Raw genomic sequence first — 17,647 nt, forward strand, 5'->3', positions numbered from 1 at the left:
CCTCACCATGATGCTGTATGTTTCCTCTTTTACTTCATTAATGAGGTCTGTCGGATGGGATAGAATCATGTAAGGCTGTCCCAAGAGAGTTTGCTGTCTGAGGGAGAGACTAGAAGACATCCCCTCCATTTCGTGGACAACAACTGGGCCTTCCTTCCAAACTGGCCGGGCCACAGGAACTGCAGCACACACAGAGTACCATCCTTCAAGACAGAAAAAAAGCTAAAGAGAAACAGCTCTATCCCTGCCACTGCCTCCAGAGCTTGAGGTGGCTGCTTCACTCTGCCAAGTGGTATGGGCCAGCCCAGAAGCCACACAGGCTGCAGTGAAGTTACAGTACTAAGCAAAGAAACGCAACTGGATGACTGGTTTCCTGTTCTGATGATAAACTAACTCAAAAGTGGAAGACAGGAGGGCCTGGCGTGCTCTGGTCCATGGGATCACGAAGAGTCGGACACGACTTAACGACTAAACAACAACAGCTTTCAAAAAAGTTGCACCCAACCTGGGCTATCATCTCCCTTGTTGAAAGAATAGAGTACACATGGTCTAAAGGGGCGGGGTAAAAATCCAATCAATCAATCAATAAGAATCCTATTGCCTAAACAGTAGGATACCTGTGTCTGCAAGGGGTTGGTTCTAAGCCCCGCCCCCCGGATGCCAAAAAACTTGGATTATAGCAAACATTATTTTAATAGGAAATACTATACAGTGCATGGCCTTTGGCTCCCTCTTATGGCCAGTTTGGTAATGACACTGTGGAAATACATTTTTCTAGTCAATGGTCTCTGGCTCCCTCTAGTGTCCAGTTCTGGTAATGTCGTCATTAAAAATACGTATACAGTATTGGGTATTTTTCCAGGGATCTGGCAAGTGGGTCCGAGTCTCTAGTCCAAGTCTTTGGTACCAAGTCCTGAGTCTCAAGCCCCAAGTCCCTATTAAAAACAAGCTCTTTTCCCCAAAAAAAGAGAGGAGAGGATGAGTCTCATGTTGAGTCTGAGTCATTGGGGGAAAAAAACTTGGTCAAATCCAAGTTGAATCACCAGTTCGATTTGACAGAGAGTCCCACAACTCACGTCCCCATCCCTGGATTTTCCTTGTAATATTGTTAGTATATTTGGACCGCGGATAAGTGAATCAGCGGATACCGGTCTCGCAGATAAAGGAGGCCCACTGTATATGCCTAGATAAGTGCAGCAGCAAATGAGCACTATTCAGGAGACAACCGTTGTGTTCTTTATTACACACAACTGATGCGTGTACGGGGATATGGAAGTTGATTTCCTAGCTAACCGCGATTTGTTGCTGAGATTCGTGCCATTGAATTTATGCCAGTAGGCAATAGGATTCTAGCTGGTTTTTACAATTTGTTTTGAATGGTGTGTTTTTCTTTTTGTGGCTCTGCGTTGCTTTGGGGAACCCTCGTTGGTTAAAAATGGTAATTAAGTATTTTTAATAAATAATATTCTGATCAGTTTCAGACCGTGGGCGGCTCCCCTGTATGGATTCACACAGGGAAGGAGCAATGCTACTTCCTAACAAGTGAATGCCCGATCATTTTCATAGACAAATCTCTTTCCTATGGTTCTCAGAAGATACCTTATATCATTTTTTTTCCTTGTGCACCAGAAATATTGGCTGCAGCTTTCATCTACACATAGACACTCTTTCATTTATTACCCTTACAAGAATCCAGACTTCCAGCTGGGATATCATCAATGGTGTCTCTTGGGAGATCAGGTCTAAAATGAAGTTCTTCAAAGTCATATTGAACTCAGTGGGGAAGATATAAGCCTGTTCTTAACCCTTTCTTTTACCCCTAGACTGAGACTTAAAGGAGACTTACGTTTGGCCTTAAATGCATTAATCAGTGGCCCATTTTGTTTCTGTAACCACAAAGATTTTCAAACCACCTTTTAGAGGAAATAATTCCCGCGAATAGTAGGTTGGCTTCCCTCCAGTAACCCTCTACCAGTCTCTGCTGATCCAATGCTCTCCAAATGTAGCAAAGTATAATCATCCCCAGCCAACCATGAGTGCCATAAAAAAAAACATTCACGTGTGTGATGATGATCCTAGCCAGTCCTGAATTTTGTGGCTGCAGTCCACACCCTGGTGTCTCTTTTACAAGCAATGTATTCCTGACTGGGTTTATTTCACCTATGTGATTAGATATATATTGCTGACATAAAAAAAACCTTTATTCATTTCTTTAATTTATACCCTTCCTTTCCATCACAAAGGCAGTTAGAAAAGGTGAATAATAAAAATGCGCATTAAAAATTAAAATTAAAACCAAGCATTAAAACAAATGGGTTAGTGATGCTGTTAAAGCCCACAGCAATAAAAGACTATAAGCAAGCACTCAGCTGGCAGAGAAGCCTAGAATTTAGATTAGAAGCATCACAGCTATCTCAAAAACCTGGAAATCATTGCTGTTTGGATCACCGCTCCCATCATGCTGGATACCAGATTCTGGGGATGGTAGTCCAACATGTAGTCTGTATTCTACCACAGGTAGACCCCTGATCATGGAGAGATAAAAAAAAGACACCCTCTACCCCATTTAGGACAAAAGAGTTGTAGGTTTTGCCAATTTTTTTAGAATCCAAGACCGTGAGATAAGCTGGAATCTTGTTATGCTGTTACACAAATAGCGTAATGTTGAATTGCTGGAAGTTGAGAATCTCTCTAGACCTTATTTATAACACATGGAGTCACACGACCAGGAATGCTGGCTAGTCTTAAGGTCCAAGCTCTAAGTCTGAGTCTGAATCTTTGGTTTGCTGTTGTTGTTGTTTAGTCGTTAAGTCGTGTCCGACTCTTTGTGACCCCATGGACCAGAGCACGCCAGGCCCTCCTGTCTTCCACTGCCTCCCGGAGTTGAGTCACATTCATGTTGGTCGCTTCGATGACATTGTCCAACCATCTCATCCTCAGTCGTCCCCTTCTCCTCTTGCCCTCACTCTTTCCCAACATCAGGGTCTTTTCCGAGGAGTCTTCTCTTCTCATGAGATGGCCGAAATATTGGAGCCTCTGCTTCAGGATCTGTCCTTCCAGTGAACACTCAGGGTTGATTTCCTTCAGAATGGATAGGTTTGTTCTCCTTGCAGTCCAGGGGACTCTCAAGAGTCTCCTCCAGCACCACAAAGGGAGGGGTGGATGGGTGCGAAGTTGAGAGTTGAGTCTGTCATTGGAAAAAAAAGCCCAATTCAACCCAATATGCAAGAGATAAGATCTAAAGCCACCATAGGTCCTTTTAAGGAGAAAAGTGGGATAAATGGATGGATGGATGGATGGATGGATGGATGGATGGATGGATGGATGGATGGATGGATGGATGGATGGATGGATGGATGGATGGATGGATGGAGCTAATGTTGGGTGGATGGATGGATGGATGGATGGATGGATGGATGGATGGATGGATGGATGGATGGATGGATGGATGGATGGATGGATGGATGGATGGATGGATGGAGCTAATGATGGATGGATGGATGGATGGATGGATGGATTTCTTAACCTATGTCAATTCACTTCTAAAAATTGCATCATCTGTGTGATTGAACACAATATTCTAGCCATTGTGTCAATCTGGAGTTATAAAATACAGTAGTAGAAAAAAGATCCCCATGTGATCCATTGCTAGAAGCAAAGGTTGGTCAGAAGTTAACCATCTTCTTATTATTTCTTCTAAACTGTGATTTCAACAAGACAGAACTTTCATCAGTTTTGGCCTCAAACGCACGTTGCTTGAAAGGCAAAAATCTTATTCAATTGTTAAGCTTCTTTAGACCTTGTATAGCAGTATAGAAGTGTCAGGGACAGGCGGCCGTTTATTTTCTTCCTCTTTTACGTATTTTATTATTAGCACAGTTGGCCCGGGCAGGGTTTCCCCTCCACCCACTAATCGAAAGGTGCTGGAAAAAGATTTTTGTTCAATGCTATTGCTTTTCTGCAAAATTGGCCTATTTTCTAAGTCTACAGCGATATTAGTGAGACAGCTGCAAACTCTTTTTATAGATTTTTGGCTAGCGTACAGGCGAATGAATAAATAAATAAGAAGGACCGTTGGAGTAATTACGTTTTCGGTGTGTACAAAACTCCCCATTAAAATCTCGCCTACCTAGGGTGACCCAGTTGATGCTGTCATGGGTGTTCTACAGATGTACATAAAACAGGAACTAGGTTTTTCAGCTGCCAGCTTCATCTTTCTCGAAGGTGCCAGCCTTGCGAGTGGATGTGTGAATCCTGACATAAAGCAGATTAAATGTTACCTTTCTAAAAAGCTTCAGTTGTCGCCGCACCTCGGGGTTTGCTTTTGTTTTGTTTTCTCATCCAGCCGTGCCTTTATCTCAGGAAGCTAATGAAATGAGGCACATTAGCCAAACCCATAGGACTCTTTAAAAAAAGAAAAGATGTAGGCTTCCCCCCCCCCCTAAAAGCCTAATTATGCAACATGAACATCCATTACACAGTAAGAAAATAGAATGCTTCAGAATGTTAGACAGTAAAATCATACACTTACCTGCACTTAAGGGGAGGTGGGTTGAGTAGGTGTGTGTATGTTTACGAAATACTGTGCACAGAATAATTTGGATCAGTGGTGCATTCAAAACACTTGGCTTCTTCCTCATTTGTGTGTGCATTAAAACCCTAGGGGGTAGGAGAAACTCTGAGCAGATAAAGGAGAAGTCTGTATGGGCCTTCTGTACCCAGAAACCCAGCGTTGAAAGGTTATATGTGAATGTGTGTTTCTATTAGTCTGATAAAAATTAAGCAAAGACTATCGATGGAGACCCAAAGGCATAACAACCGCTGACAGCTTTAAAAAAAATATTATCCAGGTTGCAACGAAGCTCGGCAGAAAATAGAAACGAAGCTGCAGTTTTGACAGGTGAAGTATTAATTCATATTATGCCAGAAACTGTCACGGAAAGGGCCAGCCATCCTCCTTTGGTCTTTACAACTACATCTGTGATCACAGTTATTTGTAGAGAGACTGCTGTATCTCATGCCTCAGAAAAAAAATACAACCTGTCAGTTTAAAAAGAAGAAGAAGTGGTATAGAAATCCGTGTCACGATTCCGCTTTTGCAAAGCATTTGACATTGCCAGCTTGACGGAATATCGGAAGAGAGTAGCAACAGATCCAAAGTCCTAGATGTGGTTGCATCCGCTTTAACGAAACTCAGTTAGCAGAAAGTGGGGATGAAGGCATGATCATTTCGGAACTCACCAGAGACAATGAGCCCTGTTCAGAGCATTTACTCGCTTCCAGAGTAAATAATCTGTCGTGGGTACTATGTGGCTTTGCCTTTGAAGACCATCTAGTGGAAGCTTTGGTTGGTTTAGATCATGTCCACGGATGCTTCTGACTGAAGCCATTGGATCAGAGGTTCTTGTACCAACCTTGTGATGCCTGACCATGTTACAGGCTTATTTCTGGTCTTAAGTGAAGATGCTAGTTTGGACTTTTTAAGACTCAGCCTCAAAATGACTTGAAATTGGAATATATTGAGAACTGCCTTTGTCCACTCAAGCTGCCCTGTCAGTTTTGCTCACCTTCGGCCATAGGGGACACTTATCCCCCCTGGGTGTCCCCACCATCAGAGGTGGGACAGATCGGTACCCGAGATGAGGTCTTTTTGACCATCGCCCACCAAATCTGGTTGACCTTCCTCAGGGCAATTAGCTTGGCCCGTAAATTAGACACTATTAGAAAGCTGGTGACGACTTCTTTGTTCTGGCTAGCATTTATGGACTGGCATCCTTAAACTGTTTATTTTTGCTGCTATTGCTCTTTGCCATTAAACTTCCAGTTGGCTCTGTTAATTTTTATTTTATTGGGGTTTTTGATGGGAGGGTCTTGTTTGTTTTCCAGTATTTTTAACATGGTATATTGTTTTCCCTGGCCATGAGCTACCTATAAGATTTGTTTAAAAGGTGGAGCATGAATACTGCTGAGATAGGGAACAAATTTAGGTAGCAGTAAGACATGCGCTTGATCCCACCAGAAAGGGTCCAGATTGCTCCAGTTTGGCTCCTGGGAGCAGCAGCTCTACACCTGGACCAAAAAGGCCATGGATCAGGGCCAGGCTGGAGCACATTTCCCTGCGTGTCGTGTGATCACCAAGGAAAGTAGATTGTGCCAGACTGCTCCCCAAGCAGTCCAAAATGTGAGCTATTTCCCAAAACAGATTCACAATCCTGGTTCTCTTTTCCCACCAATTGGCCAGTATTGCAGGATAAAAGTTTTCCACTTCAGCTGCTTGCATGCGACCAGGAATTAAAGAGTTTGGGGTGTATTAAAATTATCCTTGGCATATGGCTATTGCTGTAAATGGCATGTTTGCACAGAATTATAACTGTGGATGGGTGAGGTTTTTCAGGCAACCGTGCACAGGCTTGCTTGAACCCACCATATGTCTTGATGGGGAGGGATATTTTCTATATGGACTTTGCAGCTGTAAATGAAGGATCAGGGAGGGGAGAGAGTCCCTTCCTGCCGTTATTGGTGTAAAGCAGGAGTGGTGATCCATAAGCATTGCAGCCCTAGCGTCTTCATCAGCCCCATCCGGTCTGGCCAGTTGTGAGGATTGCAAAGGGGGAGTTGAAGTCCAAAACCTCTGGAGGGTCCCTACATGTGATACAGAATGTGGTTCCTGTTTTGGATTCAGGAGGTTCCTGAGTCCAGTTTCTGGAGAGGTCCCTGCCTCTAAGGCAGTGCTGCTCGGCCTTGCATAACCCAAGTGTTCCTGGACTGCAATTCCCAGAAGCCTTCCCCACCAGCTGTGCTGTCCTAGGTTTCTGGGAGTTGCAGCCCAAGAACACCTGGGTCCCCCAATGTTGTGAAGTGCTGCACTAGGGGAAGAAGAGTTTGTTGACACAGAATGAGTTTTGCATTTTGAAGGGCCTCCATCTCCGAGATCTTCACTTCAGCATCTCACATGGCAGATGATGGCCTGGACAGCCATGGGTCATCCAGAATGTGTGCCCAACTCAATCCAAGGAAGCTTTGTGGGTTTCTGTAGCTCAGTGGTAGAGCTTCTGCTTCAAGGTCTGATTCCCAGCCCTGCTTGCGAAACACAGTTGTTGCCATTCCGTCTTGACAGTATTCGGCCGAATGGAGCAAGAGTGTGAGCCAGTAGAAGGCAGCTTTGAGGGATCATGTGTTCAGGATCATGTGTCATTCTGCCTTGTCTTCACTGCTGGTGGAGGAGGAGACCAGTTTGAGCTTTGTTCACATGGGGCTTAGAGCAGGGGTTCTCCGACTGGGGCCCCCAGATGTTCTTGGACTGTCATTCCCAGAATCTTCCACCACTTGCTGTGTTGGCCAGGATTTCTGGGAGTTGCAGTCCAAGAACATCTGGGGACCCTAGTTTGAGAACCACTGGCTTAGAGTAGAGTACATATTCAATGAGAATCAGGCCAATTAAGAAGTGTCTATGGCCTGGGAGAATTAGATTAGGCATCCTTCAGTCTCGAGAGACTATGGTAATGTGCTCTGAATAGAGGGCTTGGAACAGCGTCTGGTGTGGCTGAGATTCAAGGCCGATTCAAGAGTGACCATCCCTTCCACCCTGAAGACAAATCCAATCTGTCCCCTGTCCAGCTCCCTGGTTTTGCTGCTTTCGTGACTGCCTCTTTGCCTCGGGCTGCTGGACAAGGGTCCCTTCAAATTGGGAGAGGCCGTGATGCACTGCATGCCTCCAGGCTGAACGCTCAGAGGTCAAGGTTTCCCCTCCTTGAGGTCCATTCCTAAGGCCTTCAGATCCCGCTTGCAGATCTCCTTGTATCGCAGATGTGGTCTCCCTCTGGGGTGCTTTCCCTGCACTAATTCTAAATCTAGGAGATCTTTCAGAATCCGACCATCAGCCATTCGCACGACAGAGAAGAATGATGGAACAGAAATGCAATAAATATATCTGTATATACATATGCGTACAGTAAATACAGTATGAGAAGAGAGTAGGGCAGGGCTCCATATTCCCTTGCCACAAAGAAGAATGGTGGTTAATTTCCAAAGGGAACATACATTTACGATGCCCTGTTTTTGTTTGCAGGAGCTGGAGCCCAGACACTGGAGATCCTGCAGACACCGGGACCCTTGTCCGTGCGAGCAGGGGAGACCCTCACCTTGAACTGCACATTGACTGGACTTGGTGGGCCAGGTGGCGTGAAATGGCACAAGGGGCTGGACAGAAGCCAACGACCCGTTTATAGTCAAAGGGGAGACTCTTCCCAGCGGGGTACCATGATTTTTCCTGAATCCCTCACAGACTTCAGCATCAGCATCCCCAACATCCGACCGGAGGATGCTGGCACCTATTACTGTGTGAAGTACAGGGCAGGAAGCCCAGAGAGAGAAGAGAAATCTGGTCAGGGCACGGAGGTGTCTGTGATTGGTAAGTGCGCACACGCACACATCCAAATTCTATTGTGTGTCCAAGACAGGAAACGTTCCCCAATGATCTCAAGAACACGGGAGTGAAATGGCACCCCAGGGCTCAGGCTTTTAAAATGAAAGCCAACCCTAGGGGCTGCAGGCTGGAAGGAAGGCGTGGCAGAAGAAGGGAGGGTGCGGAACTCCTCATCTGGCTGGCCGTTTTTCTTTCCAGCATCTCTTAGCTACCCAGTCTTTAGAGTGAAATCCTGTCCCCCCCCCCCCAGCAGGTGGTTCCATAGAATGTGTGCCATTCGTGCCCTTAGGAATACGGCCTGGTGGAGAGCCAGTGGCCATGATCAGAGAGAGTGAGGGAGGGAGGCCTTTCGGAAGATAATTCCCACTAGGATTCCAATCATCTGAGCATGCGCTTTAGGGAGACCTGAACTCCATCAGCCTTATGGTCCTCCAACTCCATTTAGAAACATGTGGAATAATCCGTGTTGTGTGATCGCCAGTTTCATGGATGTCCTCAGTAGGAACTGGGAAGCAGGGACTCAGAACAACTCCATGCTGTCAGAAGTGCATGATTAAGACAGGGCATTCTAGCAACATGGGCGATGATACGGGGTAGCAGAGAGAGCGAGCAACTCAAAGTTTAAAAAGGGGGATGGAGGAGGGGGTGAATCTACCTAAGGCAGGGGTGAGGAAACCTGTTCCCTTCCCGGGCCAGAATCCTCCTGTTTATCTACCTGATCACACCTAAAGCACTACAATTAGCCATCCCCTCTCTCCAGCAGATTCCCCTTCATGCCCACAATCTTACATTGGGCATGAAATGGGTCATGCACGTGGTTACGTAAAAGGTGCCAAAAGGAGGGGGGACCCATGCTTCATCATCTGAATTTTTTTTCCCCCAATAAGATTTTGGCCCAGCAACTCCTATGTACTCCACAGAGCATGTTCAGTGGGATGAAGCCCTGCCCAGGGGCTAATCCTGCATGTCTGCATAGCCACAGGGTTCCCTACACCAAATCTAATGGAAGAGAACAGGGAAGAAACAGCAGGAGTAGAAAAAAAAATTAAAATATTAAAGCCCTCCTTTCCTGCCTCAAATTACATCTTCTTTCAAGGTCCTCCTTCCCACCAACAGCAGCTTTACTCTAGACTGTTATCTGAGTTGGACACCACTTTATCCAGGATCAATCCTCTGAAATTCTGGATTTTACAGTGTGGTGAGATACTCAGATTTCTTTGATGTAATTTAAAGAAGCAGAGCTCTTTAGCAGATCACTCAACAAGGATTTGACCAAATATAAATCCAGGGATTGTGTAGGAGGGAGCCATGGCAGTTAGATTAACAACATGCTGCTCTAACTGTGTAGTGTTGAAGCCCTCCTGGGTTAGTTTTCAAGTGATGAGATAACACATCAGGGCAAAATGGGGCAATCCTTGCCTTGTCGAGGCCCACCATCTAACTTTAGCTCTGCACACTCAAAACAAACATAGTTCCATAAACTACACATTAACAAGGTGTCTGCATCTGTGACAGGCCCCTGTGGCCCCTTTTCATGATGACATTGAGAGGAGTTGCTGCAACAGACACTTTTATTGAGCAACAGAACTCTTCAAGGCCAACAGGGTCATTAACATAAAACAGATAACTCAGGGTGTCAGGGAGCTGACTTCACTCCCTCAGTCTTTGGGGCATTTCCCCCGTATAGTCTTCTGTTGGGAGGAGCAGAGTCCTGCCTTCTCTACCACATCCAGGACCCCTCGGAGGTGGACCAGACATGGGGTCCTCAACAAGTGTGTTAGATACACACCGTCAAATGTCCCTGAAGACACCAGGCAAAGGCTCCATCCTCAACTGCTCCCCCAAAGCCCCACCAACAGTTGCTGGAGGGAGGTTGACTGTGGAGCTTCTTCTCCCAACGGCAAGCCCGTCACTGGTTCTCGAGCCTCTGAATCTCTCGGCACCCTGCCTGATCCCAACGGGCCTGGGCAGCTTCCTCTGGTGGGACGAGCCGCTCGACCCAGTAGCCAACCTGAGGATCCCGTCTGTGCACCATCTCCCATCCAGCTGTTGACTTCTCTGGCAGTGACAGTATCTCCTGGGCCTCGTATGCTTCCTAACTCACGGCGTCCTTCCCTCAGTCCTCCTCACTCGTCTTCGGCTCCTCCTTCAGGCAACCCTGCCGGGGCCACACCTGCAACCTCAAGGACGTGGTGTGCTTCCCCCTCACCAATGCCCCAGTCCACGGGTGAGCTGGAGGTAGGGAATCCAGCCAGCCCTTTCGGAGAGCGGAAAGCCCACTCTAGCGGCTGGGGTGGAGGTGGGGGGACTCTTGCCAGTCCCACAATGTGAATGGTTCAGAAACAGTTAAATCTTAATTTCCAAGTGTATAATTTTTTAAAAAAAATCAGTGTATTCAGGAAGCCTACAGATGTAGAAAGTAAGAATACACATGCTTACAGAAAATATTGGGCTCACTTTCCAGTATGCTCAGTGAGTGGAATCTGTGAAAGAGTGCTCACGTGGGTGCCTTGGAAGACGTATTGGTGCACAGGGAGGAGGTCCAGCATGGTATATTGGATAGAGTGACAGACTAGGACTCTGGGAGTACTGGGTTCGAATCACCACTCAGCCACGGAAGTTCATTGGGGGTGCAGAATTGTGAAAGCCCTCCTTAAACATCTCACTTACCTTGAAGGCCTGATAAAGGTTGCTCTCAGTCCGTTCCAACTTGATGGCACAGAACAACCACAGAGGGGTGCAGGTCCTTCTTTTCACACATCCTCTTACCAAATGGACTCAAGAGAGTTCCTTCATACTTAGAGTACTTTCTTGAAAGATGCACGGGAAGGGTGGGGCTACAGCTCAACAGTGCAGAATAGAGATGGAGTTGATGAGGGTCCAGCCCCATGGGGCCAAACGGTCCACTCACCCATCTGCCGCGGACGCAGACGGCACGATGCTACCAATGGCTCTGCAGCGCACGATCCGCTCGCCACTCTTTGACCTTGCCGCCAGGCTTGTCCTCTTGCCTCCTGCCTATACGAATACCCCCATCTCTAGGGCAGAGTCTCTGAGTAGCGCTATTCCATAGGGGCAGAGGGGCGCCCTACGGGAGAGCTATGGCTGCCAGTCAGAGTTCACAATAATAATTATAATATTGTGTAGTCAACTCAGATCCAACTTATCTTTGGATTCAGATTCTTGTCATGAGCAAGAGGTTGGGCCCGATAGAACTCCATAGTTCTGTGATTCCCTGCGACTCACCCAGGATTTTCCAGATATCAAGTCCCTTCTTCTGGGGGGCGTTTTGAGGACGTGCACCTCACACAAGGCCACATAGGTGGCAGGGCACAGAAGCCCATCCTCCACGGGGTTTTTCAGCGGGCTCCTCCTTTTCAAAGTACCAAACCCCTCTCTCTGCAGCCATGCGCTCCCACACTCTGAGCTTATGAGAAGACGGGGCAAGATAGACCTGCCTCTGATCCACTATAAGGCAGCTGCTTAGGTTCATGGCATTCAAAATAGGCCCCCACCTGTCTTCTTAGCAATCAGATTCTGTGGCACACCATTTTTATCCAAGTGATCAAGAGGAAGGAAGCTCCCGGGCCAATTTTCACCACCAAACATATTCACCCCACACACAGGCCGCCCACCCGCACCTCCAAGCCTGGAGCTCTCCTGCGATCGACTTCCCCTTCCGCACAACTTAACGTTTGCAAAAGTGGGCTAAATCAAGGGACAATGAAGCCTGCAATTTGTTTCTTCAGGAGAATGCCACTCCTGGAGGCTTTTCTCTCTTGCCTCCCCCCCGCCCCCCGCTCAACAATTCAACAGTTAGGAGCTGGCTTCAATCCAAAAGTCTCATTCTTTCTCCACGCTCATTCCCTGCCTCCAGCGCACGAAACATTACCTGCGCGAACATTCGCTCCAGAGGAGACTGCATAAAATATCCATAATTCTCTCCTGATGGATGGAGGCGCGGGAGGACGATTGAAACGGCTCCACTTCATTTTTGACATTTCAGCGTAGCTCCTGATTGTTCGGCAGGTGCCGTCCCTTAACGACGATGCAGAAAAGTCCTTTTCCGACACTTTCTCTTTTCGCTCCCGTGCCAGCTTTTGGCACACAACTTCTCCCATTCTCACGGATGTGCTTTGAGGGATTTGAAATTAACCCAGCCTAATGTGGTACTTCTCCGCTCCCAGGAGGATGCTGGTTCATGCCTCTGAATTTGGAGTTGGCCTGTATTCATGGCAAAGGCAAAATGAATGGCATTTCAGAGTCATCATAGCCATTACGCAACAGCCATTCCCTCTTTGTCATATTAATCATCATCCTATGCCATCAAGTCAATTGTGACTTTTGTTGTTGTTTAGTCGTGAAGTCATGTCCGACTCTTTGTGACCCCATGGACCAGAGCACGCCAGGCCCTCCTGTCCTCCACTGCCTCCCGGAGTTGGGTCAGATTCCTGTTTCTCGCTTCGATGACCCTGTCCAGCCATCTCCTCCTCTGTCGTCCCTTTCTCCTCTTGCCCTCACACTTTCCCAACATCCGGGTCTTTTCCGGGGAGTCTTCTCTCTAAGTCATTTGTGACTTAAAGGTAAAGGTTCCCCTTGACAATTTTTGTCCAGTCGTGTCCGACTCTAGGGGGTGGTGCTCATCCCGCTCTTCAAGCCATAGAGCCAGCGTTTGTCCGAAGACAATCTTTCCGTGGTCACATGGCCAGTGTGATTTAGACACGGAACGCTGTTTACCTTCCCACCGAGATGGTACCTATTTATCTACTCGCATTTGCATGCTTTCGAACTGCTAGGTTGGCGGGAGCTGGGACAAGCAACGGGCCCTCACTCCGTCACGTGGATTCGATCTTACGACTGCTTGGTCTTCTGACCCTGCAGCACAGGCTTCTGCGGTTTAGCCCACAGCGCCACCACGTCCCTTTATTTGTGACTTAGAGCAAGGGTTTTCCAAGTAGAGACTACTCAGAGGTGCATTACCACTCCCTTCCTCTAGGGGCACCCTGGGACTGTCCAGCTTGCCCAAGGCCACCCAGGCTGGCTTTTCTCCTGGGAGACACCACTGGGGAATCGAACTCCCAACCTCTACTTAACCATTGAGTTATCCAGCCAGCTTTTTTTACCACCTGACACAGGCAGAGACGCCCCTTTCTCTTCTCTCTCCCTTCCTTTCCATGATGTACCTTTGGCTTTCCTTCTGTCCCCACTTTTAAACACTTAATTCCCCTCCTCTTTCCCCCCCCCTCTTCTTTTGGCCCTGTTTCAGGTCTTAATGACCGTGCCATTTGTTCCCCAGGAAGACCTTTTACAATTATCCTTTATAAGAAACTGCTTCTAGGAGACTTGCCACGTCCCCCAACCTGATGTGATTTCTTAATTAATCTGGCGAAAAATCCGTTCATTTAATTTAGGAGTCGGCAACATCCAGCATCCCCTGGAAACGCGGCTTCCAGCAACCCTCCACACCCCGGGAAAAGTCTGAACAATTTTCTAAGAGGCGATTGTTCCATCTTTTGGTGGACCTCAGAAACCTGTGGGGGGAGCACAACCCCATGGATTAATTAAGCATGTTCATAGAATAATGGAGTGAGAACAGACCTATAAGGCAATCAAGTCCAGCCTCTTCCTCAAGACAGGAATTCAGGTCAAAGCAGATCTGACAAGTGGCTGTCCAATTTCTTCTTGAATGCCTTCAGCATTGAAGTGATCACCATCTTCTCCTGAGGCCATGAGTTCCATTGTTGTACCGCTCTAACAGTTAAGAAGTTTTTCCTGATATTCAGCTGAAATCTGGCTTCCCGTACCTTGAGCCCATTGTTTTGTGTCCTGCAATTTGAGATGATGGAAAACAGATCCTGCCCCTCCTCTGTAGGACGGCCTTTCAAGTCTTTGAAAAGTGCTTTGCTGTCTCCCTTCCGACTTCTTTTCTCAAAGCTAAACATGCCCAGCTCTTTCGGGGGGGGGGGGTTGTACAAAAAAAGAGAAAGAAAGCAGTGGAGTTCCTGGGAGCAAGTCTAATGTACATCAGACCTCTGGAGACTTCTCACCCTAATTTAGGAGAAGGTTTGCTGGCTCTTCAGAATATGGTCCAGATCCTCTGGCAGAGTTGCATCCTTGAGTCTCAAAACAAACTCTGCATTTCTGAGTTCTCCTGTAGCTTCTTTTCAATCACCAGGATGGTGGGTTCAAAGAGTCACCAAGCCAGTATCCATTCCAGAGTTTGCAAGAGCTACTTTTATGCTACAAAACCCACAGGCAGGGGATATTTTTATTAGGCACAGCGATACAGTCACAAAACAGAAATGCTTTTGAACTCTCCAGAGCTTATCAGAGCTGAATGCTACAAAGATGGTGTGTTCAGGGATTGGGGTGGAGTGGGGAGGCCATGGAGAAAAAACCCACAACCAACTCTGTGTTTTATACCATGGAAAATAACTTCAGTTCCAAGTTGGAGAAGAGGGCCTTGAGGAGTCAGAGTTAGAAAGGCCCTTGCAAAGCTCATCCGGAAGAAGAAAAGAGGACAGGATTCCTTCTCCAGAAGATGGAGGAGAGCAGAAACTCCATCTTCCTCACCTGGCAAACAGCAGGCCAGGTATTTGCATCCAGCTGAGGTTTCAGAACTGGCCCTGAACAAACGTAGAAGGAAACCACCATTCTGGGCATCCGAGAGAGAATGGCATTTTGCATGATCTATTTATGGTCTTTTTGGTCTATGGCTTCTTTGTACGTCTGAGAAATGCCAGCATAATTACATGTTCTTCTTACAGATTGACATGCACGCACGTACCCTTTTTCTGGATTTATTTACTCATTTACTTTTAATTACAGCTTTCCAGAATTGTACAGCCAGCACGGCTAGTGCCTGTGTTAGATGGTGGATTGTGGTAGTTGTTCAAACTAGAGTGACTTTTCTGAGCTCTGATCTGTTTCATACCAAAGGGGAATATGTCAAACGTAAGCATAAAACTGTTCAGATGTTCATTTCTCCCACCCCCTCCTTCCTGAATCCTGAGGATAAGCAAACATTGTAGTGATTTCAGAAGGATCAAGAGATCCCCAAGCTGGCATCTTCAGGATCTATTCACTTGTGGATAATGGGAGTTGCATCTCTCAGAGAAGGAAGACCCATCTATATGCTTACAGTATGGGGTTCAAAAACTTCAAATTTTGAACCCAACATTGTGTTCTCAGAGCTCTGCATTGTAAGTAAAATTGGGATGGGGATCTGGCTCTCCTGGTCTCTGTGTGCAGCCCTCCACGTGCATTGGACTGTCGCTCCCATCATCCCCTGTAAACTTAGCTACTGAGGAGGGCTTGTCGAATAGTTGGTTCCAGTGACATCTGATAGGCTTCTGGGCCCACCTGTTCATTTAGAATGATAGGGTGTGAGAGAGTTGCGCTAAAGGTCTAAATAGCGGAAAGAGGCACTTCCTTTGATGTGCCTCTAAAAAACGCAGGCTTGGCCAGATGTTGGATTACAGCCCCCATCGGCCACAGCTAGAAGAGCTCTAATGGTGACGCATGACAGGGGTTGCAACCAGCTACTTTGGAAGACCACCTGTTCCTTGCAGAGCTTGGAAATTTACTTTTAAAAAATTAGTTGGGGATGCCAGGAATTGTATTTGAAACTAACCTGTGTGTCCTCGACTCTCCAGAAAAGAATCTTGGCTTACCTGTGACTCCTTTTCTCCTGCAGCCACACCATCCTCGCCTTCCATCAGCGGCCCCACAGGCAGAGTGGAGTCAGGGGCCGTGGTGACCTTCAACTGCACCTCGGACGGATTCTCCCCCCGAGACATCACACTCACTTGGATGAAGGATGGAAGGGCAATCCAACCCTCGCAGACCAAGGTCCTGCCGGAAGGAGAGAGCATCTCCTACCAGGTCTGGAGCACCGTGGACGTGCGGCTCACCAAAGACGACGTGAAGTCGCAGCTCGTCTGCCGGATCACACACAACACCTTACCAAGCCCCCTGGAGCAGAGTTTTAGCCTTGGCGAGGTCCTAAGAGGTACAAGGCATGGCGTGTGTGTTGCGGGGTGGGAAAGGTTCTGGATGAAGCATGGGAAAGGATGGGAAGGAAAGGAGGAGGTGATGTGGTCCAACACTCTCAACCGCTACACCACACTGGCTTTTTTTTAAAAGACAGAAAACAGTCCAGTCCTGGTGAAACTCAATAACCTGGCTTTGGGTTTCCGTTCTGGGGGCGGGGGAAAAGGCCCATTATATAGTATGCAATAAATAAGTTAAGGCAGCAAAGGAGGTTCAGTAAATGGCTCGTAGCCACCATATTTGAGTTGATAAGCACACGATTTTGCTATGATCAAAACTTGGCCATTTCACTTACGCCACAAACTAAAACCGAGGCAGCAGAATTCAGTTCTGGCCCTCTGAGAACGCAAGAGAGATTTCCCTTAACCAAATATTAATGTCTGATAGATGCCGATTTCTTCTGTTTGCTTTGTACAGTTCCCCCCAGCGTCCGAGTGGAGACCAGTCCCTCTTCTCCCGTGCCGCTCAACGGCACCGTGTCTTTCACCTGCAGCGTGGAAACTTTCTATCCAAGTGACGCCACCTTGATCTGGCTGGAGAACAACACCAAGAGCGAGATGGCGACGGTGGATACCGTGACCCAGAACTGGGATGGGACCTCCTCCCTCAGGAGCACCTTGGAGGTGAAAGCGACCGAGGAGAGGAACCTGTCGGTGTTTACCTGCCTGGTCGCCCATGATTCTCAGCCGCCCATCAATGAAACCGTGACCTTGATAATCCGGCCGCAGGCTGAAGGCGACGAGAGCGCTCCTGAGTCTGAAACAGGTGAATGTGGAGTCCCACCACCATTATTCGGGGGGGGGGGAACAGCATGTCCCCACTCTGCCCTCAATGAAGGTTGCCTGGGTTCTTTTTCAGCACTGGAGATGCGCAGGTGAGGTTGTTCTTGGGAGCAGATCCTAAGGGAGTCTACGGATCGCAGGCAACCTTTGCCTTCCTCCCTCTTGACCGGAGAGGCTCTGACAGGGGGTGGGGTGGGGGAGACATGGTCTTCACGGAAAGAGTCTCGCCTTCTGTCTGAAATAATGCCAGAAATGGCTGGGAAGGATTCTAATCTGTAACCCGGGAAGAGTTGTTACATGTTAAGGGAAGACCCAAGTATGTTGGTGGTAGAGATGGGCATGAATCTTGGTTTGTTGGTTTGTGCCAGTTCGTAAGCACAGTGCTACA

General features: G+C 47.5%; 1 protein-coding gene across 6 annotated transcripts in view; it reads left to right on the forward strand.

Moving 5' to 3' along the window:
* The window catches only part of LOC110086039 (tyrosine-protein phosphatase non-receptor type substrate 1), a 315,660-nt gene that overhangs the window by 285,233 nt on the left and 12,780 nt on the right, over positions 1-17,647 (forward strand). For all 6 annotated transcript variants that reach the window (XM_072996664.2, XM_072996666.2, XM_078391962.1 and 3 more), the window contains 3 exons: positions 8,069-8,410; positions 16,122-16,436; positions 16,895-17,242. In XM_072996664.2, the coding sequence (XP_072852765.2) occupies positions 8,069-8,410; positions 16,122-16,436; positions 16,895-17,242 (1,005 nt within the window). The remainder of the gene's footprint in view (positions 1-8,068; positions 8,411-16,121; positions 16,437-16,894; positions 17,243-17,647) is intronic.

Source organism: Pogona vitticeps, chromosome 4, assembly GCF_051106095.1.
Source record: "Pogona vitticeps strain Pit_001003342236 chromosome 4, PviZW2.1, whole genome shotgun sequence".
In the NCBI taxonomy this organism is placed as follows: Eukaryota; Metazoa; Chordata; class Lepidosauria; order Squamata; family Agamidae; genus Pogona; species Pogona vitticeps.